Raw genomic sequence first — 17548 nt, forward strand, 5'->3', positions numbered from 1 at the left:
AGTCACATTCCTGCCTGAGGTGCCCAGGCCCAGACTTACCCAGTTGGGGCTTCCCACCAGCTCCCGTCTAGTCAGCTCTTCAAACTCCAGCCAGAATGCCGCCCTCACCTTTAACTCTACTGCTTACCTGGAAGTCACACCCTATACACAGATGCCTCCTCTCACCTAGACTCTGAGCAGACGTTTGATGCTTTTGTCCCACACAGAAAACATGAACTGACTATGGAATCCATTTCATCCATAACATACCTTTCCTTGCTGAAAGAATTTTTTAGAGGCTCTTCCTAAAAAACGGATAAATAAATGCAGGTAAGGAGTATATAGCTTTTCATATCCCTATAAGTTTTTTATTTGTTGAAATAATCTGAGGATATTATTTGAATAAAAGATACTGGACCATGGAATAGAAAGATTTTGTGTTTTTCTAGAGTCAGAAGCAATGCAGTAATTCCTTACCTTACAAATTGTCCACTGTCTACAGGGACTACAAACAAAAGCATGACTAGAGAACAGCATTCGCTAAGTGTAAACTTCTGTGGAAGACCAGATAGTAACTATTTTTCCCTTTACTGTTTTCCCAAAAAGCTTTATTTATGAAATCAGGTAGCAGACTGGATTGACCCATGGGCTGTAGTCTGCTAACCCCTGGTATAAGCTAAAGCAAATTTCTAGAACTCTTGTTGAGAAACAGAAGAGTCTTGTCAAAACATGCACACAGGAAACTGTTTTGCTAGAAAATAAAACATGGAGAGAGAAGAGCTTCACCTTTTTGACTAGGTGCCACCTGAATTTTGACTCCGTTTCCTGATAAGATGTGGGAAGAGCTGCTGGGGAAGTGCCTCTGTTCTGAGATAGGCGTCCGGGGTGCTTGCTTTCCACCAAGTGAAGCAGTTCCATTTGCCGCCTTACGTTTTTTTCTTCTCTCTGCTTTTGAAGCTGTTTAGGATACTTTCCTGATGCTGGAATATACCTTCTGAGTGGCTTATTTATGTTCCAGTCAGGCCTTTTAAGACACTTCTTCATGTGTCTTACTTGTTTCTCGGTTCTTGTGAGCTGATTACAGCAGTCAGTATGCCAGGTGTTTTCTTTTTCTAAGCTGACTCCTTTATCCTGACTTAATTCTTGCTTGTTTTTCTTGGTGTTAAATTGCCCATAAAATTCTGCAGAAATCTCAGGAGATGAACAGTCTATAACCTCTCTCTCAAGTGCTGACCCACAGTGTGACTCTGCATTGAACACTCCTGTACTTAGGTCATCTAAAGAAAGAAGTTTCAGATGTTTGTTCTTAGCACCACATAACATACACATCATTTCTTAAAGCAGAGTTTGCATAGGATCGTTTGGACTTTCGCCTAGAATATACAAAATGGCGTATCTAGTGTCACCTTGGATTATCTAAAGTTTGTTTCTCTCTGAGAAAAGGCTAATCTACAATTTTTCTATCTAGTACCTCACAACATTTTTTCGTAAAAAGCACTTTGGAACTCCTTTAAAAGAGACATTTGAAGTTTTCTTATTTTCCTGGCTTGAAATTAATGAAGAACATAAACATAGACAGGTCTTTGTTTTCACCTCAGAGGCACTGGATACATGTTTCTCAAATTCTCCCTCTTAGAGCAGTTACTTCTTAGGTGACTGCTGCTAATGACATTTTAAGTTCCATGATTTTTAAGTCCTTATCTACGTACTTGAAGCTAAGACCCAGATCTTGCCTGCAGACCATTTCTTGATCATAACCTTCACTTTTTTCCATTGTGAAAACAGGAAAATTCACCACTCAAAAAAGACACCTGAAATGTCCTTACTACTAATATAAGGTCCAATGATATGCTCAGCATCACTGCTGTTTAACGAGGTGAATAACAACATTGCAAAGGCTTTCACGTATGATTAAAATTTCAAATACACAATTAGCTACTGAAAGACAGAGGTCCTAACTGCCCTGAGGCACTCAGAGGAATAAGCTCTACCAGCCCTGTTCTTCGGGCTGGGCTGCTGTAGGACTGCTCCACCTGCATCACCACCCTACTGGGCATTTTCCTGTTGCCAGTCTAGATCCACTTTCCACCCCTCTCTGCCCCACTCTCTGCCTTGACAGACCAGACCACATCAATGGGTTTCTAAGTCCTCTAGGTTTTGGTTCTGTCCAGAGAGTTCTGAGGCAGATTACAAGGAGAGAAGAGTGAGGTCAGGGTGCTTTCTCCACTGGCTCTTTTCCCTGTGAGCCGACCTCAGGCCGACTGCTCCTTAACGAAGGGTCACTGCTTCTCTCAGGTTGACTTCTACACAACCCTTGCCCTCTGGGCTCTGCTAACAGCTCAGTTGCTACCAGCACCAGAGTCAATACACTCATGATGCCCTTACACCTACTCCTTCGGGAACAGTCCCTTTCTACATAATCCATCTTGAATTATCCTATTTTTGGACCCTGACTGATTAAACTCCCTTATTTAATAGGGCCACCCACAATATTATCATCTTAAGCCTTGGTCTCACTTTTTCTTAATTGATGTAGGATTTAAATAACTTAGATATTTATCTGGACATAAGGGGAGGACTGAACCAGATTCTTCTATGCTTAAGCGCAAACCATCAAAAAATACCAAGAGTGCATCATCAGCAGAACTACTGCTTCAGTCAAGGAAGCAGGTTATACTGGTCAACTGCTTTCTCCACTTCTCTCTTCATAGTTCCATTCCACTTTCCTGTCACGTGACGTGGTCAGTTGGTACTGTATTAAAATATAGTCAAAAACTGGCAGAAAACACTGTTGTGTTAGGGTAAGGATTTCTTTAAAAAAGAACTGCCAAACTCTGGAGCGGCTCTGTAGTATCCCGAGGGCAATACTACCTGTTAACTTATGGCCAGCTATTCTGGTTTTTCTTTTTAAATTACGCAAGGACCATGAATACTGAAGGAGGATCCACTGGTAACTAGTTTTAAACACAGAAAGATAAAAAGATTTCCCAAATGGAGGGCTGAAGACATTCATAATGAGCATGGAGACCTAGGATAATGATACTCGACAGGGATACTAACTGACTACGAATTTTAAAAACTAGAATCAGCTCATGAAAAGATGCTCAACATCATTAGTCATGAGAAAAATGCACTGAAAATCACAATGAGATACCATTTTATACACACTGACCAAAAAAACTAAACTAGTTGCCATCCAGTCAATTTTAATAACGGTGATCCGATGTGATGCAGAGTAGAACTGCATTATATAGGGTTTTCAAAGCGATCTTTCAGAAGTAGACCACCAGGGTTTCATTCCGGGGTACCTCTGGGTGGGTCATTAACATTAGGTCAAAACAAAGTCTTTAACAGAGGTATGTTAAAGACTTTGTTTTGACCTAATGTTAATGACTTTGTTCTCTGTTTTAAACTGATGCAAATAACTTTTTGTTCCATTGGATCACCTGTGACTTACAACCCCCAAAGGAAAATCAGAGCCCAGGTATCTGATATGTGTATCTTTAGTCCAATAAAGAGTCTTTTCTCACCATCTTGTAATGATTCATTCCTCTGGCCAGGCCATCTGTGGACTACAAAGACACTTGTAACCCTTGTAAGATTCTATATAAGCTCTAATGTCAAATTGCTCTTTGGGACTCCATAGAGGCAGCCTGCGTTGCTGCTGTGTTCCCGGTGATGTATGCATCTCCTTAATAAACTTTCTCACTCCTTCTGTTTCATGCGCTCAACTGCTCCAGGGCACCGAGTTCACAGCAGTTCCTCAAAACTTTAAACAGAATTACCACATGATGCAGCAATTTTACTCCCAGGTCAAGAAAACTGAAAATATGTATCCATAAAAAAACTTGGACATGAATGTCCAGAGCAACTTTATTCGTAACAGCCAAAAAGTGGGACTAACCTGCTGTTCATACACTGATGAATAAACAAAATATGGTATATTCATACAATGGAATATTGTTTGGCAATAAAAAATGGGATATGGATACATGCTGTAACATGGACAAACCTTAGAACATTACGCTCAGTGAAAGTAGCCAGTCACAAAGGACCCAATCTGGTATGACTGCAGTTACATGAAATGTTCACTGTAGACCAGTTCACCGAGACAGAAAGGAGATGAGTGGTTGCCCAGGTCTGGGGGTGCCGAGGGAAATGGGGTGATTAAAAAGCTCTAAAATAGATTGTGATAATGGTTGCACAACTCAAACCACAGAGCTGTACACTTTCAAAAGAAGAACTTTATGGTACGTGAATTATATCTGAACCAAGTTGTTTAAAAAAAAAAAAGCTATGACATCAGATCCCTTTAGTATCTAATTCACTCGTGCTTAAAAATCCCAAATTACTTTTTAAACTTTAAATTAATTGAAGTTAATTCTAATTGTTTTAATCGTGACTTTAAGTAAATTTTAAATAAAATAAGTTCTAAACAAATACCTGTTTGCACACCAGTATCCTTCTTGGGAGAGGTCGTGTAATTGATACACATATTCATCTCACCATCGACTTCCTCAGAGCTTTGTCTTATATTGGAAATGTTGTTAGTGGATCCATTATATTCCATTTGTATTGTATCAACTGGCAAGAGAAATAAATTCTCTGATAAAATAACAATTCAGGAATATTAACAAATTATGCATAGCAGCAACTAAACAATCAGTAAGGCTTAGTTAAACCAATCACTATGATCACTACAATGAAAATTTAGAAGGGCTAGCTTCAATTTTCTGAGAAAAGATTAACCCGTTGCCATCGACTCAATTCCCTTTCATAGCGAGCCTACGGAACACAGCGGAGTGGCCCCACTGGCTTTCCGAGGCTGTAATCTTTACAGAAGCAGACCGCCACATCTGTCTCCCGCAGAGCAGCTGGTGGGTTTGAACCATCAACCTTTCAGTTAGCAGCTGAGTGCTTAACCACTGCACCACCAGGGCTCCTATAAAAAGTTACTTATATTTTATCCCTTACTGAATTGAGGAAGATATTTTTCTTCATAAAAAATGGGTACAAAAGTATACATTTTACCTACCTCACAGGATTACTGTTAGCAGCACGTAATAAAAATTAAATAAAAAGATACTGAAAAGTGTAACATTATTTAATTGTATTTCAGTAAAATTTTCCAAATAAAATAAGCATCTTGGTTTATAAAGTTACATTAGTTCAAACTTCAACGACAACCACCCAATTAAAAAATGGGCAAAAGACATAAACAGACACTTCACCAAAGAGGACATTCAAGCAACCAACAAAACACATGAAAACATGTTCGCCAACATTACCCATCAGAAAGATGCAAATGAAAACAGCAGCAAGATACCACCTCACCCCTGCTAAAATGGCAATGACCAAAAAACAGAAGACAAATGCTGGCCAGAATGTGACAAGACTGGAAGCGTTATCCACTGCTGGTGGGGCTGTAAAATGGTACAACCACTATGGAAAACGGTATGGTGCTTTCTCAAAATACTAGAAATAGAACTACCTTTTGATCCAGTAATCTCACTCCTAGGTGTATACCCTAGAGAACTAACAGAAGTGACATAAAAAGACATATACACACCTATGTTCATTGCAGCTCTATTCACAATAGCAAAAAACAAACAACCTAAGTGCCCATCAGTGGATGAATGGATAAACAAAATGTGGTATATACATACAATGTGATACTCTGCAACCATAAAGAGTAATGATGAGTCCTTGAAACATGACGAGGATTAATCTGGAAGACATTACACTGAGTGAAATAAGTCAATCTCGAAATGATTAGTGTATGATCTCACATTTATAAAAAGACAAAAACAGATATACATGCAGAAACCAACGTTCATTGGTGGTTACTAGGGACGGGTGAAGAGGGGAGAGGGGAACCACTCTTTAGATGGTAGACATTTGTTGTTATTTGTGATGGGAAAGTTAACACTAAAGGTGAGTGAAGTGCACAGAGGTTGACCAAGGTAAATGATGTCACTGAAAAGTATACACACACAAAAAAGGACAATTTTGGTAAATGTTAGGGCATACATAATTCTACACCCCCACCACCACCAATCAAAAACTTTGTGTGGCTATGTACGTATGCATGCATGCATGCATAAATGTGTATAGATATACATGTCTGTGCATATATACATATACACGTATACATGTATGTGCATACATGTATATTCATATAATAAAGCACATATGGGGCACAGTTATGGATCCTTCCTAGACATAACTCACAAGACTGGCTTTCTGAGTTTAAAACCTTAGGACCACAGTCTTGTGAGACAACTTGGTCAACTGACATAATATACTTCATAAAGTTGATGTTCCACTCCCTAGCTTGGTGCGTAGTGTCTGGGGTCTTAATAGCTTGTGAGCGGCCATCTAAGATACAATTATCAGTCTCTTCCATAGCAAAAGAGAAAGAAGGAAACCAAAGACTCAGAGAAAAAACTAATCTACAGACTAACAGTCTACACAAACCACAGCCTCATCTACCCTGAGACCAGACGACCCACATGGTGCCTGTTTGTTGTTGTTGTTGGGTGCCGTCGAGTCAGTTCCAACTCATAGCAACCCTATGCATAACAGAACGAAACACTGCCCGGTCCTGAGCCATCCTCACAAACTGCTATGCTTGAACTCATTGTTGCAGCCACTGTGTCAATCCACCTCGTTGAGGGTCTTCCTCTTTTCCACTGACCCTGTACTCTGCCAAGCATGATGTCCTTCTCCAGGGACTGATCCCCCGACAACATGTCCAAAGTATGTAAGACGCGGTCTCGCCATCCTTGCCTCTAAGATGCATCCTGGCGGTACTTCTTCTAAGACAGATTTGGTCGTTCTTTTGGCAGTCCATGGTATATTCAGTATTCTTCGCCAACACCACAATTCAAAGGCGTCAATCTTCTTCCATCTTCCTTATTCATTGTCCAGCTTTCACACGCATATGATGCGATTGAAAATACCATGGCTTGGGTCAGGCGCACCTTAGTCTTCAGGGTGACATCTTTGCTCTTCAACACTTTGAAGAGGTCCTTTGCAGCAGATTTGCCCAATGCAACGCGTCTTTTGATTTCTTGACTGCTGCTTCCATGGCTGTTGATTGTGAATCCAAGTAAAATGAAATCCTTGACAACTTCAATCTTTTCTCCGTTTATCATGATGTTGCTCATTGGTCCAGTTGTGAGGATTTTTGTTTCCTTCATGTTGAGGTATAATCCATACTGAAGGCTGTGGTCTCTGATCTTCATTAGTAAGTGCTTCAAGTCCTCTTCACTTTCAGCAAGGAAGGTTGTGACATCTGCATAACGCAGGTTGTTAATGAGTCTTCCTCCAATCCTGATGCCCCGTTCTCATATTATTTGCTCAGCATACAGACTGAATAGGTATGGTGAGAGGATACAACCCTGACACACACCTTTCCTGACTTTAAACCACTCAGTATTCCCTTGTTCTGTCCGAACAACTGCCTCTTGATCTATGTAAAGGTTCCTCGTGAGCACAATTAAGTGTTCTGGAATTCCCATTCTTCGCAACGTTATCCGTAATTTGTTATGATCCACACAGTCGAATGCCTTTGCACAGTCAATAAAACACAGGTAAACATCCTTCTGGTATTCTCTGCTTTCAGCCAGGATCCATCTGACATCAGCAATGATATCCCTGGTTCCACGTCCTCTTCTGAAACCGGCCTGAATTTCTGGCAGTTCCCTGTTGATACACCGCTATAGCCGCTTTTGAATGACCTTCAGCAAAATTTTGCTTGTGTGTGACTATTAATGATATTGTTCTATAATTTCCACATTCGGTTGGGTCACCTTTCTTGGGAATAGGTATTAATATGGATCTCAGTTGGCCAGGTAGCTGTCTTCCCAATTTTATGGCATAGAAAAGTGAGCACTTCCAGTACTGCATCTGTTTGCTGAAACATCTCACTTGATATTCCGTCAATTCCTGGAGCCTTGTTTTTTGCCAGTGCCTTCAGAGCAGCTTGGACTTCTTCCTTCAGTACCATCGGTTCCTGATCATATCCTGAAATGGCTGAACGTTGACTATTTCTTTTGGGTATAATGACTCTGTGTATTTCTTCCAACTTCTTTTGATGCTTCCTGAGTCCTTTAATATTTTCCCCATAGAATCCTTCACCATTGCTACTCGAGGCTTGAATTTTTTCTTCAGTTCTTTCAGCCTGAGAAATAACAAGCGTGTTCTTCCCTTTTGATTGTCTACCTCCAGCTCTTTGCACACATCATTAAAATACTCTGCTTTGTCTTCTTGAGCCACCCTTTGAAATCTTTAGTTCTTTCACTTCATCATTTCTTCCTTTTGCTTTACCTGCTTGACGTTCGAGAATAAGTTTCAGAGTCTCCTCTGACATCCATTTTGATCTTTTCTTTCCTTCCTGTCTTTTCAATGACCTTTTGCTTTCTTCATGTACAATGTCCTTGATGTCATTCCACAACTCGTCTGGTCTTCGGTCATTAGTGTTCAACGCATCAAATCTATTCTTGAGATGGTCTCTAAATTCAGGTGGGATATACTCAAGGTTGTATTTTGGCTCTCATGGACTTGAGGTGATTTTCTTCAGTTTCAACTTGAACTTGCATACGAGCAACTGATGGTCTGTTCCACAGTCGGCCCCTGGCTTTTTTCTGACTGATGATATTTAGCTTTTCCATTGTCTCTTTCCACAAATATAGTTGATTTGATTCCTGTGTATTCCATCTGGCAAGGTTCATGTATACGGCCGCTGTTTATTGGTGAAAGAAGGTATTTGTAATGAAGATGTCGTCAGTCTTGCAAAATTCTATCATTTGATTACCGACATTGTTTCTATCACCAAGGCCATATTTTTCACCTATCAATCTTTCTTCTTTGTTTCCAACTTTCACATTCCAATCTCCAGTAATTATCAATGCATCCTGATTACATGTTTGATCACTTTCAGACTCCAGAAGCTGATAAAAATCTTCAATTTCTTCATCTTTGGGCGCAGTGGTTAATGAGTAAATTTGAGTAATAGTTGTATTAACTGGTCTTCCTTGTAGGGGTATGGATATTATCCTATCACTGACAATATTGTACTACAGGATAGATCTTGAAATGTTCTTTTTGATGATGACTGCAACACCGTGGCTTTTCAAGTTGCCATTCTCGGCATAGTAGACTATATGATTTTCTGATTCAAAATGGCCAATACCAGTCCATTTCAGCTCACTGATGCCTAGGATATTGATGTTTATTTTAGGTGTAACATTTCATTTTTGACGATTTCCAATTTTCCCAGATTCATACTTCGTACATTCCAGGTTCCGATTATTAATGGATTAATATTATTAATTAATACTATTATTAGTAATCAGAACAATGTGTACAGTAATTGTTAAATGGAAACCTAATTTACTGTGTAAACTTTGACCGAAAACACAGTATTATTTAAAAAAAGAAGTTACATTAGTTCAAGGCCTAAAATTTCTTTTAAAAAAATTTAGTTAAGTATACTAAAGGTACTCAAAATAGGCAGGAATTTAATATTGTTTTCAAGACACTCTATAAAGAAAATTCCAGTTAAATACTTACCACCAAGATTTTTAAGCAACCTGGAAGTGTCGTGTCCCTTTTCAGCCAATTCTCGGATTCTCTGTTCTTGTTTGAGTCTCTGTGCCAGCTCCTGAGCTCTCTGCATTGTCTGTAGCAGCTCACTCGTCTTGAAAGTCATGATTTCCTGTCAATAGCACAAGTGTACACAGCCATTAAATACAAATATCAAACACGTTTTCTTAGCTCCTAGGGTATGCCAGGCACTGTTCCAAACACTGGGGGGTATATTAATAAGCGACCAAGGCAAGGGTCCTGCCCTTTTGGACCTTCCATTCTAACATCTATTCTTATTTTTTACTTTTTAGAAGATGTAAAAAAATTTTTTTTTCCTAAATGTTATGGACATGGAGAAGGCTGGTGCACAATAATATTTTAGGTGGGGGAACCAAAAGTTTGTTTTTGAACATTCTAAGTCTGTTTCAAGTAGAAATGTCACGCTTGTTAGAAACTTAAGGCAATGCTCCACCTTGGAAAAATGAAAACTCAATCTATAGCTCTTGAATGACTGAACAAATATTATTTTCTTTAGAACATTAAAAATTATTTTAAATCATAAGTGCATATAGCATTCCACTTAGCAAGAAAAAAGGTTTAGATACAAAAATTTTGGAATAAAAAGTTTGACAGTCTTTTGATAATAACTCTGCTGAAGTCTGGCCCTGCTCTTGGTCAGGGACTTTTGGGTGCAAGAATTCCAAGTGGAATAATCTTTATTATATACCACCAGATGATCCCTGACAGTAGTAACCGTGTGCTACTCATCTCTGTGTCCCCAGTGCCTGTCCTACAGCTGACACTAAAAAAATTTGTGCTACATAAATGAGTGAAATATTTTTTTCCAAACGTGCTTTCTAATCTTGTGGAAAACTTTTTTTTTTCTTTAAATTTCATTTATTTTGTTGTTGTTGAGGATATACACAGCAAAACATACATCGGTTCAATGGTTTCCAACATGTGCAATTTAGCAACACTGATTACATTCTTCGAGTTGTACACCCATTCTCATCCTCCTTTTCTGAGTTGTTCCTCGTTAACATAAAAACTCACTGCCTCCTAAGGTTCCCAACCAATCTCGAGTTGCTGTTGTCAATTTGATCCCATATACATGGTTCTTAAAAGAGCATAATGCTCAAGGCAGTCCTTTTTTACAAGCCAAGCTAAATTACTGTTCAGTTTTAAGATGACTTCAGGGGATATTTTTGGTTCAAGGTTCAAAGATTATCCCAGGGCAATAGTTTTAGGAGTTCATCCACCCTCCAAGCTCCAGAAAGTTTAGAGTTCGTGAGAATTTGAAATTCTGTTCTACATTTTCTCCCTTTTGATCAGGATTCTTCTATGAAATCTTTCATCAAAATGTTCAGTAAAGGTAGCCCGGCACCATCCAGTCCTGGTCTCATGGCAAAGGTGGACACAGTTGTTTGTGGAGGCAATTAGCCACATGTCCCATATCCTCCTCCTATTCCTGACTCTCCTTCTTCCTCTGTTGCTCCAGGTGAATAGAGACCAATTGTTGTGCCCTGGATGGCCACTTGCAAGCTTTTAAGACCCTAGGCACTATGCAACAAACTAGGAGGCAGAACCGGGACACTAAATACATTATAAGGGCCAACTGACTGGGATGTCCCGTGAAACCATGACCCTAAACCTCCAAACCAAGGAACCAAATCCCATGAGGTGTTCGGGTTTACATAAGCAGCCTCAGCAGCTACTCTTTTTGGTTGTTGCTGTAAATATATCATACAACTTTTGCTAATTCAACTGTTTAGTGGCGTTCTAACATCTTTTCCTGTAGCTGTATTAGATCACAAATTTAACAACTCTATTCATTTCAAGTTTACACTGATAAACTTTTCAAAGTTTCTAAAACTGATGGTCAATTCCGTCAAACTTCTGTTAAGACGAAAAGTTAAAGTTAAATAGATGTTAAAAGGTAGAACAGAGGTTGTGGTCATGTCTTACAGTTTAAGTAAGCGAAACTTATTGACTTTCTTGTGCGCCTATTTCGCATGAGTGGCCAGCTCAGCCTATTCAACACAATGAAATCAGAACCATACCATGTGTCCCTTTATCAGCCAGTTTTGGAGTGAAGCTTGCAAATGGGAAAAAGCCAGAAAACTCAACCTCTTCGCCCCACCCCGCACAGCTTCAGGGGGAGCTACTCTGTGCTCTACTCTTTCAAACCACTAGAATCTTTGGCAGTCAAATGCCATTGTACAATCTGCTTTTTGTCAGGTCAGTTCAAACTCAATACCGGACATCACTCTGACTATCTTGTCTGCACCACGGGGGCTCTCCTAGCAACCAGGTGTCCACTCTTCATAAAGGCCGCTACTTAGCACAGAGAAAACCTCTAATAGTCACAAGTAGACCATCAACCCCAGCCAATTACTCTGCAAGTATATGCTGCTTTTCTAAATGGATATGGACAGAAAGGCTACCATTCCTCTTAATGTACCTAGAATAATTACTGATGTAATTATTATCACTAAGAACATATTTCAAAATCAAGCACATGGATAATTCTTGCTTTGTGCTGTGGTAACTCATCTTGACCTTCTTTTAGCAGAAAGTAAAAGCCGAGACAATATAGCATCTGTGAAGTCATCATGTGAAATAATAAGCCTTCTCAAACGTCTCTCTTACTTTCAGACTTTATGCTAAACTCTAATATTTCCACATATAGCTTCAAACTGTCAAAACATATGCAAATGTTCCACTTCTGGCTATTTTTCATTGAAAAACACAGGTAAAGACAAAATGCTACATCCATTTTTATTGTAAAATATTACAGACAGAATGTAAATACCTACTTCCTTTTGTTTTTGCTTAAGTATGTCTTCTTCATACTGTTTCTGCATCTCTTCTCGCTCTCGTGCTAAGCGACGTTCCTCTTCTTGTTCTTCCTTCTTTCTTTGTTCTTCTTCTAGCTGCTTCCTCCTGCGCTTCTCTTCTACCTGAGCAGTGATGGCTTTCTAGTCATAAATATCACAGAAATCACTGTCACAAATAAAAACCCACGCAGCTTTTATTTGGTGACTCTAGAATAAATTTATCAGCATACAGGAAGTATTCCACATATGAGTAAAGTTCAAACGTCAGACTCCCCATGATTTCTCCCATCTTCCACTTGTCCAGTCAAGCTCTATAATGCCCTTTCTTCAACCCCAGAAGCACTGTTGGGCCACACAGAGAAACACCTGGAGAAATCATCTCAAGGCTGTGCAGGAGCCAGGAGCAGGTGTTCTGAGTGTCTGCTCAGTGGTCAGGACTAACAACATAACTACAACCTCTCCCTTTACCAAAACTTCTAAAGAATTATTCAGACATTTCAGTCCTTTAGTATCAGACTAAAATTGGCAAAAGGCATTTAAATCTTAGCCTCCTTTGTTATATTATCTGTGAGATTTCTTAACCACAATTTTATTTTAACCTCATATGTATTTCACTTTCAAAGAACTAATTTTCATCCTGAACAGCAAACTCAGCAGAACTAAACTGATGGAAAAATATCCAATAACTAAAGACCTACTGCAAATTTATATACGCAATCTACATATTATAGACCTGTTCTATTGAAAGGCTATATATATACACATATATAATAAATACATAAAATATATAAATACAAAAGATATATAAAATAGCTATATTTTATGATACTGCTGTTTCTAAGAATGAGTATAATTCTTACAATGCCAGTTGGGGTAAGGATTAATTCATTACAGGATTGAGGAGCACCTGTGTATAAGTTTCTATCAAAACTTTAATTTCCATTTACATATCTGTTGACCATGAACATTACTTATTATGGCAAAGGACAACAATGTAAAAGGCAATACCTGATGTTCTAACTGTTTTTGCCGCCGTCTGTCTCGTTCCTCGATCTGAGCTGGGTCCAGGAGAGCAGTCATAGAACGGAGAAAGCTGCCAAGACAGATCCATCAGATCTTTACAATCCCAAAGAGGCGGGCTCATTTTTGCCTGGACAGACCTGCTAAGTCATTTCTACTGAGCACTGAAACCAATCAGATGTTAACATAAAAATAACAGCCCTAGTAAAGCATGCAGACTTTCTCAACCATCAATAAATACTGAAGAATGAACTCACTTTGTTTTCTGATGGTTTGTCATAGCCACTTCCCTAACAGGTTTGGCTGTATGTTCTTCCTCTGAAGGTCCAACCTGGCTTCCATCTGTAGGTGTATAAACAGTGCTGATGTCAGCTAGCTCCTGAGTGTCAGGAGAGACACACAAGTACTCTGGTTGTTTGTGTGTTGATAGACAGGACAGTTGAGACTGAGAACCAGGGTAACTCTTTAAGGAATCAAAGTGCATTGCCCATCTGTCATGTTCCTCGCCCTAATAATGACAAATAAGAACTGCTAAGAATTTTCAGAATTCTCTCTCACACACACATATAAAATCAGAAATGACAATCAGAAATGTGTTTCTTAAAGTCACCATACAGCAGAATACCAGTACCAGATGCCGTCAGGTAGATTCTGACTTACGGCAACCCCATGTGTGTCAGAGTAGAACTGTGTTCCACAGGGTTTTCAACAGCTGATTTTTTGAAAGTAGACTGCCAGGCCTTTCTTTTGAGGCTCTACTGGGTGGACTCAAACCTCCAACCTGTCAGTTAGCAGCAGAGTCATTAACTGCACCATCCCCAAACTCTAGACAGCAAATACCATAAAAATTAACAAAATTGTATTGTTTTGATTCCACGTACATTTATATAACTAATTTGGAGAATATGAGAAATAGGAAATAACTAAAAAGTACATTATAGGAAGCTATGCAAAATCACATTTGCTAAATATATTTAATGAAAGCAGGTTGAAGATCAGCAAATGTGGAATACTTCTGAGTGGTCTGGTCACGTAGCTTCAGAATACTTGTAAGCTTTAAGAAATTATTTTATATGGGAAATTTTTTTTTCTTTTTACTTCACAAATCTCCTAAGTTACCTTTGAATAATTCATTTTTTCCTCTAGTTTTCTCTGCCGGTCTTCTTCGATTTGCTTATTCAACTCTTCAATCCACTTTCTCTGCTGTTCTTGTTTCACAGTACAGACAGGGCGCTCCAGTGGCACTGCTTCCTAAACAAGGCCATCAATACCATATAAAGCTCAGGTCTCCTTTTATAACCACCTTATACTTTCGATTTTTGCCTAAATAGATTAAACACGCTTTGATCTGCTAAGGTATATATCTCTGCTATTGTTAGCTGCGGTCGAGCTGGACTCCGACTCATGGTGACCCCACGCACAATGGAACTAAATGCTGTCCGGTTCCACGCCATCCCGTGATCAGTTGGGGATCAAACCGTTTTGATCCACAGGGTTTTCAACAGCTGACTTTGGAAAGCAGATTGTCAGGCCTTCCTTCCTAGTCATCTGTCTCAGTCTGGAGGTGCCACTGAAACCTGCAAGCCTCCACTGACAGATGGGTGGTAGCTGCGCTTGAGATGCACTGGCCAGGAATTCAGCCAGCTGCGTGGGAGGCGAGAATTCTACCAGTGAACCACCAGTGCTCCCCATTTATCTTGAAGATGAGCAATAACTTCAAACAAAAAATTCTAATACACAAAATTATCTAGGTATTCTGAATATCAGAATCGTATTTATAAAATACAGAACATAAGTTATTTAACTGTAAAGAAAGGAAATTTCTAACAAAAAACACATAGAAAATGATTTCTCCAAAACAAGTATAAGAAAAATTTTAAAATCCTAATATAGTCTCAGGTAGAAACTGAAAAAAGTTACTGATAATATAAAACAGATGAGTGCTGTTTTACATTTGGCTTTGGACTGCCACAAATGCTGTTTTTGGACCACGAAGGAGGATCTAAGAGAACAAGAAGCCTCCCCTGTTGAATCATCATGTCTCTCTAGTATACACTCTTCTTCCTTTCTTATGCTGCTGCTACTGCCCTGTAACGAGCTACGACGTTTCTATAAGGAAAAAAACAACTGTGACTACAGTGATGTCCTGAATCCTAAGAAAACAAGAATAAAATAAAAATGCTAACATAAAATTTTGTTGTCTTAATTTATGAGAGCTTAGTGTGCTCTAACAAAAAGGAAAAAATACAGTCTACTCCAACTGTCCTGAAATGCAGGACCAAACAACAAAGACTTTATTCTACAAAATAACTGCATGACATAATGAAGACAGATGATTTGGCAGAATACCAGCCCAGGAATACACCTCACAATGTTTCTTTCTGGCCTCGTTTTTACCAGAAACAATGGAAAAGCTCTGATCAAAGGATATACTAAAAAGAAACATCTTGTCTCAGGTGCTCTCAATGATTTCTAACAGGTAAGAGCCACCATAGCACAACTTCAGGAGAGGTGTGATCTTCAGGTACATGACTTCGCAATTCTTCTATCCACAGAAGTGTTATTTAGGAGGTTAAAATGAGAAAAGAAAAACAAAGATGTAAACGGACCCTGTGAGCTCCTTAGAAGAAATTCTCAACCATGCACTTAATCGTCTTTTCTGCAAATCTGTTTTGAGTCTGATGTAACCAATTCTGGTCCCAAATTTTAGTGAAGTTGCAAATTATTTAGAGATTAAAGTCAGTGTTTCTATGAGGTAAAATAAGTCAAAATTACCCTTGAAAATTCCTAAAAATATATAAAGTGGTTTATATATATGTTTTATGTTTTTAACCCTTTGGACAACTGAATGAGTTTTCTCAATTAACTCTTGAATTTCTTACTCAAGTGTGTCCTACAAAGCTACTACACCTCACTTGCCATGTGAATAATTCAATGTACTTCGTCACTAACTGGGAAACCCTTAATATTACTCTTATGTTCTTTCCACAAGTTTCCCCCAAGGTGCACTCAGTTAGACAAATAAAAAAGTGGATCTAGAAGGTGCAGAGAGGTGACAGACAAAACAGAATCACAGGCGTTCTTTCTCCCTCTTGGTCTTCTGAGCTTATGTAGTTGACACTGAGGCAAGTCAGGTGTATGTGTAACGGCAGACACAGTATATGACAAATGCCGTCTTCTGACAGTGGTCTAGCACGTCCCCTCCACTAATTCCTCAGGACAGTCATGCAAAGAATCTCTTCTCCCAGGCTCGCTCAAATCTTTTCATTTTACCTCTCTCACGTTATTTACCCGAGACATCCCTTCCCCCACACAAAAACCCCTTTTCTAAATACTCATTTTAGGTCTATTTTCAGGTGACAGTCTGAGAACTCACTAGACTGTTCCCCACAGTTCTGAAGTGCCAGGATGCTAATGTCATTCTTCATCTTCAAGTTAGTCTGTCTGTTAGGAAATGTCAGTCCTACTCCTGATACAGATGCTGTGCGAACAACAGCTGTAAATCAGAACAGAAAGCAGAGAGCTTTTCTTAGCCGTCCACTGTAGATGGCTGGCTCCATTTCATTCATTCTCTCCTTGAAGGAGTCTTCAAAAATGCCACTCTGGGAAAGGAGAACGCTCAGTGATAACCTTGTCAAGGTCCAGAATGGGACCACCTGCCAGTTCAATTCCAGGGCAATGGACTGACAGGTTCCTCACTGCCCCACACACCTACCACCCTAGTCCGCTTGCTAAGCAGAGGAGGATGGTGGTGGGGCGCAGCTCAGGACACTGGGCTATAAAGAACAGGATCTTCAAAGAGAAAGATCAACAAAACAAAGGTGAAATTACTTTTAAATTGAAAAACACCTTAATTAAAATCTTCTGTAAACTAAAGGCCCATACCAAAAAAAAGCCAAAAACCAAACTGAAGCAGTTGCTGTCAAGTTGATTCCGACTCATGGCGACCTCGTGCTACAGAGCAGAACTGCACTCTGTAAGGATTCGTGGTTGTGACCTTTTGGAAGGAGATCGCCAGGTCTTTCTTCTGAGGCACCCCACAGCTGGTTTGAACTGCCAACCTTTTGATTATTAGCTGAGCACTTAACTGTTCGCACCACCCAGGAACTCTACAGAAGGCC

The 17548-nt window shown here is 39.4% G+C and overlaps 1 protein-coding gene across 18 annotated transcripts in view; it reads right to left on the reverse strand.

Moving 5' to 3' along the window:
• CCDC66 (coiled-coil domain containing 66) overlaps positions 1-17548 on the reverse strand; it is a 59674-nt gene that overhangs the window by 4719 nt on the left and 37407 nt on the right. For 9 of the 18 annotated variants that reach the window (XM_064274364.1, XM_064274363.1, XM_064274367.1 and 6 more), the window contains 9 exons: positions 14547-14678; positions 13685-13935; positions 13416-13500; positions 12387-12548; positions 9556-9700; positions 4423-4563; positions 3510-3551; positions 766-1256; positions 250-284 (listed from right to left, as the gene is read on the reverse strand). In XM_064274364.1, the coding sequence (XP_064130434.1) occupies positions 250-284; positions 766-1256; positions 3510-3551; positions 4423-4563; positions 9556-9700; positions 12387-12548; positions 13416-13500; positions 13685-13935; positions 14547-14678 (1484 nt within the window). Of the gene's footprint in view, positions 1-249; positions 1257-3509; positions 3552-4422; positions 4564-9555; positions 9701-12386; positions 12549-13415; positions 13501-13684; positions 13936-14546; positions 14679-17548 lie in introns of all 18 variants that reach the window. The other 9 variants (XM_064274366.1, XM_064274370.1, XM_064274372.1 and 6 more) reach the window with 4 other exon arrangements.

The sequence above is a fragment of the Loxodonta africana genome, chromosome 22, assembly GCF_030014295.1.
Source record: "Loxodonta africana isolate mLoxAfr1 chromosome 22, mLoxAfr1.hap2, whole genome shotgun sequence".
In the NCBI taxonomy this organism is placed as follows: domain Eukaryota; kingdom Metazoa; phylum Chordata; class Mammalia; order Proboscidea; family Elephantidae; genus Loxodonta; species Loxodonta africana.